A 13,348-nucleotide genomic window follows, 5' to 3' on the forward strand; every position below is an offset into this window, starting at 1 on the left:
AGTTCTCCGGTCTCGGGGAACCCCTGCTAAAAATTTGAAATGTACAACTCATGATACGTTAGTGTGATGGTCAGTGGGAGGAATGGTCCTTACACTTGTGGTCATTGGGAAGAATTACCTCCTTACAGATAGCTAAAAAGATCAATGGTATCAGTGGGAACTTATCTGAGTGGCAGAAATTGCCCAATGCTGAAGGAACCCCTAGCAACCTTTGGGAGAACCCTAGGATTCTACGGAACCGTGGTTGAAAATCACTGGCCTAGAAAGTTTGGAGACCCCTGATCTAATGGAAGGGGTAGATGGTAAAAAAGGTAATAGCTGCGGGGGGATGATCTGATGGAGGTGGCTCGGGTACGGTTGTTAGGTGGGATAGGCTTCCCTGAATAAATGAGTTTTCAGGGGATCACCTACTCTACAAAAGGAACAATGCCTCTGACCATCATACATATACGAGATTGTTGTACATTCCATATGACCCCATGTGAGGTCAGGTACTGGGGTTGGATGAGAAGATCTTACTCACAATCACCATTCCAATTCATCACAAAGGTGTTCTATCAGGTTGAGGTCAGGGCTCTGTACAGGTCACCCAAGTTCCTCCAGACCAAACTCACCCATCCATGTCTTTATGGAGCTGGCTTTGTGAACAGGGGCACAGTCATGATGGGCCAGAAAAGGGTCTTCCCCAAATGGGAAACATCTGAAGTCAATGGTCTGGAGGTTGTCCTACATACATGTAGCCATGTTTCAAATGATGTTAAAGCTTATAGGAGATTTCAGTGATTGAGTTTACATCTACTTTAGGATTTCCTGAAGGGGAGAACCGAGACATTGGAGAAAAGGTTACAGTTTTTTTATAAGTTATAGATTAGGAACAAGGTTTTATAGTTCCTAACATTTGTTTTTGGTGCTGAAGCTACAACACTAAGATATCAGATGTGAAAACAGAATTACCTTATGTCTACTACCAATAAAAATACTAGGGTTCCCCATTGGTGGATCCTATAGTTCTCCTGGGGTTATCCTTTAGGCTGGGTTCACACAAGTGTGAATCGGATGTAGTTTTCTCCGCATCCAATTCGCTTGTCGGGAGACTGTGACCGGCTGTCAATGGAGGCGGTTGACACAGCTCCGGGAGCGAATTGCACAAAGGTCCTGTGCGTCTTCTGGTCCACTTCAGGTCCGAATCCAGCCAAAAATTTGGGCCTAATTCATCCCTGGAACCGAGAACAGGGACACGCCAGACTCCTGTTGTGAGCCGCTCAGCACAGCAGTGTGTGAACCCAGCCTTAAAGTAAACCTGTGTTTTGGCCATGCAAAACAAGAGGTAGTCTATATGGGTGGGCCCTGCTGCTTATACTAACCCTTCTGTCTAAACCTCACCACTTGATTTGGCCAATGGGCATGTCGAGAGAAAGACCCCTGTAAGTTGGAGCTTATAGAGTGCTGGGAGTTCTCTCTGCCACTCCATTTGTTGGTTATGTATACTTGTAGGCAGGTGCAGTCTACTTTCTCCCCTGCAGGTGGCTCCATTCCACAGCAGCACTGCAGCTAGAGAGGAAGTCAGGAGGAACATGGTTCCTCGAAAGTTTCCTGGGCCACTGGGGAAGTGATTAAAATGGATGTTGCAGCCTCATGTGACTTGCGCAGCCAGGGCTGGACTGGGACAGAAATTTGGCCCTGGACTTCACTCAGACCGGCCCACTTACATTTTGAGTGTCCCATCAGCACCCCCTTACAACATAGTGTCCCATCACCAGTCCCCTTACAACATAGTGTCCCATCAGCACCCCTTACAACAGAGTGTCCCATTACCAGCCCCCTTACATCAGAGTGTCCCATCAGCACCCCCTTACGTCAGAGTGTCCCATGAGCAGCCCCCTTACATCAGAGTGGCCCATCACCAGCCCCCTTACATCAGAGTGGCCCATTGAGCCATCAGCCCACCGGGAAACTCCCGGTAGTCCCAATGGCCAGTACATGCCTGTGCGCAGCCATCTTGGGTCAGGCAGAGTCTATTTAAGGCCCTGGCTCCCAGACTTGGAGCTGGAAGAGTAGGGACAGGCACTCTGTCTGTTAGGGACAGTAGTAGCGTTAGGGAGAGGTTTGGAAGGGAAAGCGTGGGGTTGCATCTCTCTTGTACACCTTGCCGGCTGGGCACTACTGTTTTTGGTGTCCATGTATCAGTTGTACATTACATGTCATGACACCTGATGTGGATATTTGTTTTTGGTCAGTGAAGGAAGGTCAAGCCCTTAAAATATAGGTCAGCTATGTTCTGTTGTTTTTTCTTAAGGGGTAAAAAAAAAAAGAAAAAAAAAAAAAAGAAGAAAGACTAGTAAAGGTCATACAATTCAAACTAGTCTAATACTGTATCAACCAAATACATAATACTAAACTCTGTTCTGTCAAAAATGATCTTCATTTTTTTTTTTTTTCCCCTTCTAACAGGAATCTGGGGAAATCTGGATTACGTGTATCTTGTCTTGGACTAGGTAAGTGAGTCTTTAATCGGTGTCTTACTTCCTCCACCTCAGTTTCTTTCTTTTCCTCTTTATATATACAGTAATGTGTATATATAGCATCTTATATGTTGCCTAGGCAAAAAAAAGTCTCATACATCTAATTGCACACACATGCTACAAGAGATTTGGGATACACTACAGGGTTTGTAAGGTCAGTAAACTGGGGACATGCTACAGGGGGTTATCATAGATTGTGGGCATTATATAATAGTTGGTCAAAGACCAGGGACATGCTACAGGAGATGGTCAGAGAATGAGGGCCTCCACAACGGAAGGGAACATCTTTTATCTATTTTCCTGCCAGTGACCACCTTGTCTCGGCACAGAGTCAGAGACAGTTTAGACTATACAGAACATTAGTCCTTCTACATGCTCCAAAAGGTGAACTTAGCCTTTCATTAATTTTTAATACTCAAAGCAAACTCCGTCCATAGAGCTAAACATCCCATGATATCCCAAGGCAGACAGACACAACAGAAGATTGGAATACAGCCACACCCCAAACTATCATAGCAAAGAGTCTATAACAAAATGAGACAATATACAATATATACATATATACAAGATTGAGTCACATTAGTACAGATCCGATTGTGTTTCTCATTCACCTCGCAAAGAGTATTGTTCCCTTAAAATACAGGGCCCATAATCAGAATTCAAGAGGCCAGCATTCAATTCTCTCTCCCGGCTAGGTCTGTCACAGCTAGAAAGGGAGCCACTCCAGTACCCTCACAAGGCCTTGCTGTCAGAAACCATGAATCAGGCTGAGACAGAAGTACAATTAAATCACACTTTTTTATTAATAAAAATAAAAAGGTAAATAGAAAAAGCATAGTCAAGCATAGCCAGAGTCCAGTAACCAGATCGGGTAGTCAGCCAGGCCAGAAGTCAGGGATCCAAGTAGAGCACAGCAAGCAGGATAAGGAGCCAGAAGGGATGTCAGCAAGCCAGTCTTTAAACATACCGCAGGAGATGATTTCAGTGATGTGGCTAAGGCGAAGGCAGAGGTGAAGTGAGCTGAAAGGCTTTAAGTAGGCAGGTGAGACGAGCAAGTTCAGGAACAGCTGGGTGACTGTGGAGAGAGATGAGAGCTGGCAATTAGCTGACAGCTGAGCAGCCAGCCCAGAGAAGGCAGGGCTAAGCCAGCCCTGACAGTACCCCCTCCTCAATGACCTCTTTCCCTCGGGGGGGCCACCGGCTTGAGGGGAAAACATCTATGGAATGCGTGGAGGAGGACAGGGGCATATATGTCCGAGGATGAAACCCAGGAGCGTTCCTCCGGACCGTACCCCTTCTAATGCACCAGGTACTGTATGCGCCCACGGAACCTACAGGAGTCAACAATAGATTGTACCTCATACTCCTCAGGGCTCTCAAACTGAATAGGGTGAGGATGTGGCACCGAGGTGGTAAATCGGTTGCAGACCAACAGTTTCAATAAGGAGACATGAAACACATTAGAGATGCGCATACTAGGAGGAAGGTCCAAAGCGTAAGAAAACTGGGTTAATCCTGCGAAGGATACGGAAAGGCCCAATAAACTGAGGTGCAAACTTCAGTGAGGGAGCATGAAGTCGGAGGTTTGCGATATGACAGCCAGACCCTGTCTAAAACCTGGTAGGAAGGCACAGGCAGGCATCTGCGGTCAGCATGGAGTCCATACCTATCATTAGCATGACGTAAAGCCTCCTGGACTTGTACCCAAGTGAAATAAAGACCACAAAGATGCTCCTCTAACGCAGGAATACTCTGCGGAACAAACGAGTCAGGCAACATGGAAGGTTGGAAACCATAATTTGCCATAAATGGAGACAATCCGGAGGCAGAATTCAAGGCACTATTGTGAGCAAACTCTGCCCATGGTAATAGGTCTGACCAGTTATTATGGTGGTCAGAAATATAGCAACGTAGGAATTGCTCCAAGGACTGATTGGCTCGATCTGCGGCCCCATTAGACTGCGAGTGATACGCAGAAGAGAACGCAAGCTGGATTCCCACCTGTGCACAAAAGGCTCGCCAGAATCCAGGGAACTGACTGCCCCTGTCCGAGACAATCACCTTGGGTAGCCCATGTAAGCGAAAGCTCTCCCGAGCAAAAATGGAAGCCAGTTCCTTAGAAGTAGGCAACTTCTTAAGTGGAATACAATGACACATCTTTGAGAACCAATCAACCACCATAAGGATAACAGTGTTGCCTTGGAAGTTGGGCAACTCCACAATGAAATCCATTGACAGGTGGGTCCAGGGCCTCTCTCCATTGGGTATGGTTGGTAGGAGGCCCACTGGAAGGTGTCGTGGAGTCTAATTCAGAACACACGGAACAGGCAGCTATGAAGGCAGTAACATCAGCCTGTAGACTAGGCCGCCAGAACTGTTGGGAAATGGCCCAAATGAGTTGATTCTTCCCAGGATGGCCAGCTGCCTTGGGAGAATGGTAAGTTTGGAGCATGGCAGTATGGAGACTCTCTGGGACAAAGCAGCGGGTTTCTCAGGAAGAGCATGGACCTGAGAAGCAAGAATTTTGTCACCCAAAGGAGAAGGAAGACTGGTGCGAACCGTAGCCAAGATATGATCAGGAGGAATCACAGGAACCGGTAGAGACTCCGACTTGGAAATGGAGGAAAATTGTTGTGACAAGGCACCAGCCCTTACATTCTTAGTACTGTGTAAGAATGAGACTATGCAATTAAAATACGACAAAAAAAGAGCCCATCGCAACCTTCTGGGAGAGAGGCACTTAGCCTCTGACAAGAATGTAAGATTCTCATGGTCAATAAGAATAAGAACCGGCACTGTGGTACCTTCAAGGAGATGTCTCCATTCTTTCAGGACTAAAATGATCGCCAACAGCTCTCTGTCACCAATCTCATAAATGCACTCAGCAGGTGACAATTTCTTGGAAAAGTAGCCACACGGATGCATAGCACTCTCAGAGTTAGGACGTTAAGACAGAAGGGCGCCAACCCAGTCTCAGAAGCATCAACTTCTAGGATAAAAGGCAACGTAGGATCAGGATGTATCAACACAGGAGCAGAAACAAAGGCAGCCTTGAGAGTCTCAAAGGCCTTAATGGACTCCGGAGACCAACTCTGTGGGTTACCGTCCTTTCTGGTCATATCAGTCGGAGGCTTGACTAGAGACAAGAAGTTATGAATAAACTTCCGATAGTAGTTGGCAAAGCCCTGGAAACGCTGCAGAGGATGTAAACCTACAGGTCGAGGCCACTGTAGGACTGCCAAAAGTTTCCCTGGGTCCATCGAAAAACCAGCAGTGGAAATGAGAACCTGTTCACAATGGAACTCGCACTTCTCCAGTTTACAATGGAGATTGCTCTCTATTAGTTTCTGAAGCACACGACAGACATCTGTGTGGTGGCTCTCCAGGGAAAATATGAGGATATCATCGAGATAAACCACCACACATAACTGCAACAAATCTTGGAGGACATCGTTAATAAATTCCTGGAAAACTGCCGGGGCATTACAAAGGACAAAAGGCATTACCAGGTACTCATAATGACCCGTTCTGGTAGTAAACACAGTTTTCCACTTGTTGCCCTCCTTAATGCGCAAGAGATTGTATGCCCCTCTCAAGTCAAGCTTTGTGAAAACCGCTGCTCCCTTGAGGCAGTCAAATAACTCTGTAATCAACGGAATTGGGTAGGTATTCTTAATCGTGACACGATTGAGACCCCTATAATCTATACAAGGTCTCAGTTCACCGCTCTTCTTCTTCACAAAGAAGAAACCAGCACCAGCAGGAGACGAGGATTTGCGGATGAAACCTTGAGAAAGAGTGTCTGCAACATACTCCTCCATGGCCTTATCCTCCAAGACCGACAAAGGGTAAACCCGGCCACGAGGAGGTATAGCACCAGGCTGAAGGTCAATGGCGCAATCATAAGACCGGTGTGGAGGCAAACTACCGGCTTGACCTTTGTCAAAGACATCGCTGAAATCGCAGTACTCCTCCGGCAGGGAGGAAAGTGAAGAGGTGCACAGGACCTTGTATACCTTAAGGAAGCATGTCTCACTGCATTGTGGTGACCAGGAGAGAACCTCAGCACGGAGCCAATCAAAAGAGGGGTTGTGCCTCTGTAACCAATGATAACCAATAACCAGCGGAAACCTGGGTGAGAAAATAATTTTGAATTGGATTATCTCATGGTGAAGAGCCCCTACGACCATGGACAATGGAACCGTCTCATGAGTTGCATGGGCAGGCTGTAAAGGTCTCCCGTCAAGAGCCTCAATGGTAAGTGGAGCATCACGCAGCTCAGCGGAATCAAGTGCTGTGAAACAAATGCAGCATCAATGAACAGGCCTGCAGCCCCAGAGTCGATTAGAGCCTGTATCTCAATGGACAACTCAGCCCAAGAAAGGGTGACCAAAACCAGGGGCTTATACTTCTGAATAACTGGGGATGAAACAATGCCACCGCTCTGTGACGGCAGCGGCTGGGATAAGGTCCTCACATAAGAGATGAAAGATCCAGTTTGGATATCCTGAAACTTTTCTGATACCTATACCTGGTCTCTGAGGATTTGTTTTTTGTCCTGGCTGAAAGTTATCTTTTGAAACCTGCAGGCTGACCCCTGCCGTCGCCGCTTCTATTCAACCCCCCTTGTCCGTCCCCAGGGGGGTGCCCCCTGGTTAGGGCACCTCAGCAATTACCTTCTCTGCCCTTTGGGATTATTCTTCCATGTGGATTTCATGGGTGACGCCTCTTGAGAAAGCGGCTCTTATGTCGCGAAACTAGTCTAGGAATACGTTCAAACCCTTTATCCATCGGCCCCTGACCTACTGGAGGGGCAATAGACACTATTGTAATTTATGAATTTGGTGTATTTATCATGTAGTGTTGTTCATTATGTGGTTTTTCTGTGATTGTTTTTTCTAAATTTATGTCACTGTTACTAATTTCTTTAATAAATATTTATTTGTATTTTAATACTTTTCAAAGTTGATATATTGGTACCGTAATAGTCCCCCATCCCCCTTTTTCTTGCTCAAAGGTACCCTCTGGAGTTACCACTATTTGAGTTTCTGTTTTCATATGCCACGTTGTGTTGGTCTATCACATAAACCCCCAATATGTTTACGTTTTTTGGTTGTAACATGACAAAACGTGGAAAATTTCAAGGGGTACGAATACTTTGTCTCCCGCAGCATGTCCTAAATTTATAGTGCCTTGAAAAAGACTGTGTGGACCTGTTACAAGAGACCTGCTGGAAATCATTTCCACTACAACCCTTGGGCTATGGGGACTATAGTTTCCCTTTCAAGATCATAAATCCCCCTAACAGTGAGATTTACAAAACAGAAGGAAAAAGATGAAAGCTTTCCATTTTAGATTTCTGTTGGCATCCAGTCGCAAAATATTTACTTCCTTTTCCAGGTGATAAATCCATTTTGCTGTTACATATTTTAAATGAGTTTGTGCTGATGTAGGACGCTTGCTCCCTTTATAATGCGAAATAATATTTTTTTGATTTGTTGGCAACTCTATTGATGGAACGCGGTTCCATTTCCTCACCTCCCCAGAGCACAATAGATATTTTATTCTGAGAAGAAAAGGATGCCTACTATTCTTTATTCAGACATTATCCCGTGTCTGAAAGCAAGCGTATACTTTACGCTCCTCTGACGTCTCATTCGCTCGTTAGAGGAAAATCATAGTTTAGCTTCTAAGCCAAATGCTATACTGGGTTTATATATGGATCTATTAGGCAAACGAGGTAGCAGGGAGAGAACACGCTAAAAACCCTGAATAGGTAAAATACAAGTTCACCCTAAAGTCAGGCGCAAATTCCTTCTAAAGCCAAATTCCAGGCAGACAAAAAAGACACAAATTATTCCAGCCCTGTAATTAATATATCATTAAGCACTTAAGAACTGGAAGGATTTACCCCTTAATGACCGGGCCATTTTTTGCGATACAGCACTGCGCCGCTTTAACTGACAATTGAGCGGTCGTGCGACGTTGTACCCAAACAAAATTGACGTCCTTTTCCCACAAACAGAGCTTTCTTTTGGTGGTATTTGATCTCCTCTGCGGTTTTTATTTCTTGCGCTATAAACAAAAAAAGAACGACAATTTTGAAAAAAAACAAAACACAATATTTTGTACTTTTTGCTATAATAAATATCGCAATAAGAGTATATTGATTGGTTTGCTCAAAAGTTATAGCGTCTACAAAATAGGGGATAGAGTTATAGCATTTTTATAATTTTTTTCTTTACTAGTAATGGCGGCGAACTGCGATTTTTATCGGGACTGCGACATTATGGCGGACACATTTGCCACAAATAGCGCTTTCTTTTGGTGGTATTTGATCTCCTCTGCTGTTTTTATTTCTTGCGCTATAAACAAAAAAAGAACGACAATTTTGAAAAAAAAAAACACAATATTTTGTACTTTTTGCTATAATAAATATCGCAATAAGAGTATATTGATTGGTTTGCTCAAAAGTTATAGCGTCAACAAAATAGGGCAGGGGTAATGAATTAAAATTCAAGGAGGTCCGGTCACCAAAATTTTCTTTGGGCCGAGGTCCGAATCTGAAGTCTGCGCTATGACTCAGAAAGATTGTAGTAACTGTATATCTATCAAAAACATGAGAAATGTACAATTTCCTTAGCATTTCAACAATATTTATTGTCAAGTTTCCATCACAGTGCCCCTTTACATCGGGTGTCCCCATCACAGTGCCCCTTTACATCGGGTGTCCCCATCACAGTGCCCCTTTACATCGGGTGTCCCCATCACAGTGCCCCTTTACATCGGGTGTCCCCATCACAGTGCCCCTTTACATCGGGTGTCCCCATCACAGTGCCCCTTTACATCGGGTGTCCCCATCACAGTGCCCCTTTACATCGGGTGTCCCCATCCCAGTGCCCCTTTACATCGGGTGTCCCCATCCCAGTGTCCCTTTACATCGGGTGTCCCAATCACAGTGTCCCTTTACATCGGGTGTCCCAATCACAGTGCCCCTTTACATCGGGTGTCCCCATCACAGTGCCCCTTTACATCGGGTGTCCCCATCCCAGTGCCCCTTTACATCGGGTGTCCCCATCCCAGTGCCCCTTTACATCGGGTGTCCCCATCCCAGTGCCCCTTTACATCGGGTGTCCCCATCCCAGTGCCCCTTTACATCGGGTGTCCCCATCCCAGTGCCCCTTTACATCGGGTGTCCCCATCACAGTGCCCCTTTACATCGGGTGTCCCAATCACAGTGCCCCTTTACATCGGGTGTCCCCATCACAGTGCCCCTTTACATCGGGTGTCCCCATCCCAGTGCCCCTTTACATCGGGGGTCCCCATCCCAGTGCCCCTTTACATCGGGTGTCCCCATCCCAGTGCCCCTTTACATCGGGTGTCCCCATCCCAGTGCCCCTTTACATCGGGTGTCCCCATCACAGTGCCCCTTTACATCAGTCGTCCCCATCATAGTGCCCCTTTAAATCGGGTGTCCCCATCACAGTGCCCCTTTACATCGGGTGTCCCAACCACAGTGCCCCTTTACATCGGGTGTCCCCATCACAGTGCCCCTTTACATCGGGTGTCCCCATTACAGTGCCCCTTTACATCGGGTGCCCCCATCACAGTGCCCCTTTACATCAGGTGCCCCCATCACAGTGCCCCTTTACATCAGTCGTCCCCATCATAGTGCCCCTTTAAATCGGGTGTCCCCATCACAGTGCCCCTTTACATCGGGTGTCCCAACCACAGTGCCCCTTTACATCGGGTGTCCCCATCACAGTGCCCCTTTACATCGGGTGTCCCCATTACAGTGCCCCTTTACATCGGGTGCCCCCATCACAGTGCCCCTTTACATCAGGTGCCCCCATCACAGTGCCCCTTTACATCAGGTGCCCCTTTACATCAGTCGTCCCCATCACAGTGCCCCTTTACATCGGGTGTCCCCATCACAGTGCCCCTTAACAAAATGTGCACATCAGGGTGTCCCTTAACATAAAATAAGGGTCATGCTGACGGGCACATTTTATATTAAGTGGGACTCTGATGGACAACAAAATGTGCCCCTTAATTTAAAATTTGCCCATCAAAGTGCCCCTTTTAATATAAAATGTACCCATCAGTGTTGCTCTTAAAATAAAATATGCCCATCAGCATGCCCCTTAACATGAAATAAGGGTCACATTGATGGGCGCCTATTATGTTAGGAGGCACTCTGATGGACAAATTTTATTTTAAGGGGCATGCTGGTGGGTATATTTTTAATGTGCACATCGATGGGCATATTTTTTAAGGCACATTTTGTTGTGCCCCTTAACAAAATATGCCCATCGATGTGCACATTAAAAATATACCCATCAGCGTGCCCCGTAAAATTAAATTTATCCATCAGAGTACCCCTTAACATAAAAGGTGCCCATTAGCGTGACCCTTATTTTATGCTAAAGGGCACTCTGATGAACACATTTTATTTTAAGGGGCATGCTGATGGGTATATTTGTAATTTGCACAATGCTGGGCTTTTTTTGTAAGGGGCATGCTGATGGATATATTTTTAAGTGCACACTGATGGGCATATTTTGTTAAGGCGCACCTTAACAAAACATGCAAATCAGTGTGCACATCAAAAATATACCCATCAGCATGCCCCTTACAAAAAAAGCCCAGCATTGTGCAAATTACAAATATACCCATCACCATGCCCCTTACAAAAAAGCCCAGCATTTTGTAAATTACCAATATAGAAATACAGTCATGATCACTATGTGCCCACATACCTCAACTGCAGGAGGGCACAACAGAAACTGCCTCAAGGAGTCGGAGAGCCAGGACCCGGGAATTCGGAACCGCTGGCAGCATGGGGGGCGGAGCGCGCACGTGACGTCACACCCCCTACTGCCTGTGAGCGTGCGTGTCTTCAGCTCCGAGACGCGGCCAGGAGCAGGGGGCGGGCGCATGCGCACAGCGTCACTGGTTGCTGGTCCCAGCAAACCAGTGATTGCTGTCATTTAATATGCGGGCGGCATAGCGGTCCGGGCGGAAGCCCCGCTCGGTCCGGACTCGGACCGCGGGCCGCCATTTGATGACGGCTGAAATAGGGGATAGAGTTATAGCATTTTTATTATTTTTTTCTTTACTAGTAATGGTGGCGATCTGCGATTTTTTTTATCGGGACTGCGACAGTATGGCGGACACATTTGCCACAAATAGAGCTTTCTTTTGGTGGTATTTGAAATTCTGAAAAGAAAACTGCAATATTTTTTACTTATTGCTATACCAAATATCCCCAAAAATGTTTTTAAAAAACAAAATTTCTTCATTAGTTTAGGCCAATATATATTAAACAGTGTAGACATTTTTGGTGAATACCGCGCTGTCAGCAAAATAAAAGACAGCTGCCGGCACAACAAGTGACAATTGTAAATAACAAAAATATCTAAAAAAAAAGTGCAGCGCTGCACTTTTTTATATAATTTTAGTCCAATATGTATTCTTCTACATATTTTTGGTAAAAGAAAAATCACAATAAGCATATATTGATTGGTTTACACAAAAAAAGATATAGTGTCTACAAAATAGGGGATAGATTTATGGCATTTCTTTTTTTTTTTTTTTTTTTTTACTAGTAATAGCAGTGATCTGGGATTTTTTCCGGGACTGCAACATTGCGGCGGACAGATCGGACACTTTTGACACATTTTTGGGATGAACAGTGCTACAAAAATGCACTGATTACTGTGTAAATGTCACTGGCAGGGAAGGGGTTAAAAATAGGGGGCGATCAAGGGGTTACATTTGTTACCTAGGTGTGTTTCTAACTGTGAGCGGATGTGATGCACTAGAGGAGGAGCCAAATCACTCTTCCTACTTAGTAGGAACACACGATCTGTCTCTCCTCTCCTGAGAGAATGGGGATTTATGTATTTACACACACAAAACCCCGTTCTGGTTCTCGTTCCTGCAATCGCGGGTGGCCGGCGGTGATCATGGCTGACGGGCATGCGCAGCATGCACGCCTGCTATGACTCTTAAAGGAGCCGACATACAGGTATGGCGTTTCGCGGGAACGAGCCACTTTCCTGACGTATATGTGCGTGAACTGGTCGGCAAGTGGTTAAAGGTATGATTTTTAAATGCAAATGGTGTAAGCAAATGGAAAGAAAGTGGTAAGTAAGGTAAGTGTGAGTTACTGGGGGAACGAGCATTTAAACAAACCTGTTGCTTAGCCCTGTATAGACCTTTGAGGACATGGGCCATTGATCCCTAGATGCCCAGGCCCAATTTATTAGCATCAGCTTGTGTCAGTTAACCAGACAATTGCACTGTATCTAATTTGCATGTCTAGATGATTTTTATATTTATTTTAGGACATACAAAACTTTTAAGTGGTAAACTGATTTTATAAAAACTCTACTCTGTTTGGCTCTATTTTTTTTTTATTATTATTATTTCTTAAATTGTATTACAATTACAATTACAGTACTAAATTGATAGCGCTAAGGATTCCACTGGAGCCTGAAGGTGCAAGTTTTTTATTTGCAGGCTGAAGGTTGATTATGTTAAAGGGCTGAAGGTTGATTACGTTAAAGCAGGTTCCATCCTGCATGTGATCACTAGATCTAAGCTCACTTATTGATCACATGGCTTTGAACCATTCTGATTGGTTGACAATTGTCCGTGGGGACAGCCAGGATTGAGATCCACGAGCCATGCAAAGTATTAGTTGATGGCTCTCAAGGGAGGGACATTTAAGGTAGAAGCGCAGTCAGATCCTGACTACACTTAAACCCGCGGACCACCCCATTTCTAAGCCCTATTCTACCCTATGAAAGGAAAGATTTTTT

The 13,348-nt window shown here is 45.3% G+C and overlaps 1 protein-coding gene across 2 annotated transcripts in view; it reads left to right on the plus strand.

The window, feature by feature from the left end:
- KCNAB3 (potassium voltage-gated channel subfamily A regulatory beta subunit 3) overlaps positions 1-13,348 on the plus strand; it is an 88,013-nt gene that overhangs the window by 19,576 nt on the left and 55,089 nt on the right. For both annotated transcript variants that reach the window (XM_077470631.1, XM_077470632.1), the window contains exon 2: positions 2,452-2,495. In XM_077470631.1, coding sequence (XP_077326757.1) covers positions 2,452-2,495 — 44 coding nt within the window. The remainder of the gene's footprint in view (positions 1-2,451; positions 2,496-13,348) is intronic.

Source organism: Lithobates pipiens, unplaced genomic scaffold (genome assembly GCF_037356315.1).
Source record: "Lithobates pipiens isolate NorthernLeopardFrog02 unplaced genomic scaffold, aLitPip1_a1.2 Scaffold_8, whole genome shotgun sequence".
Classification (NCBI taxonomy): Eukaryota; Metazoa; Chordata; class Amphibia; order Anura; family Ranidae; genus Lithobates; species Lithobates pipiens.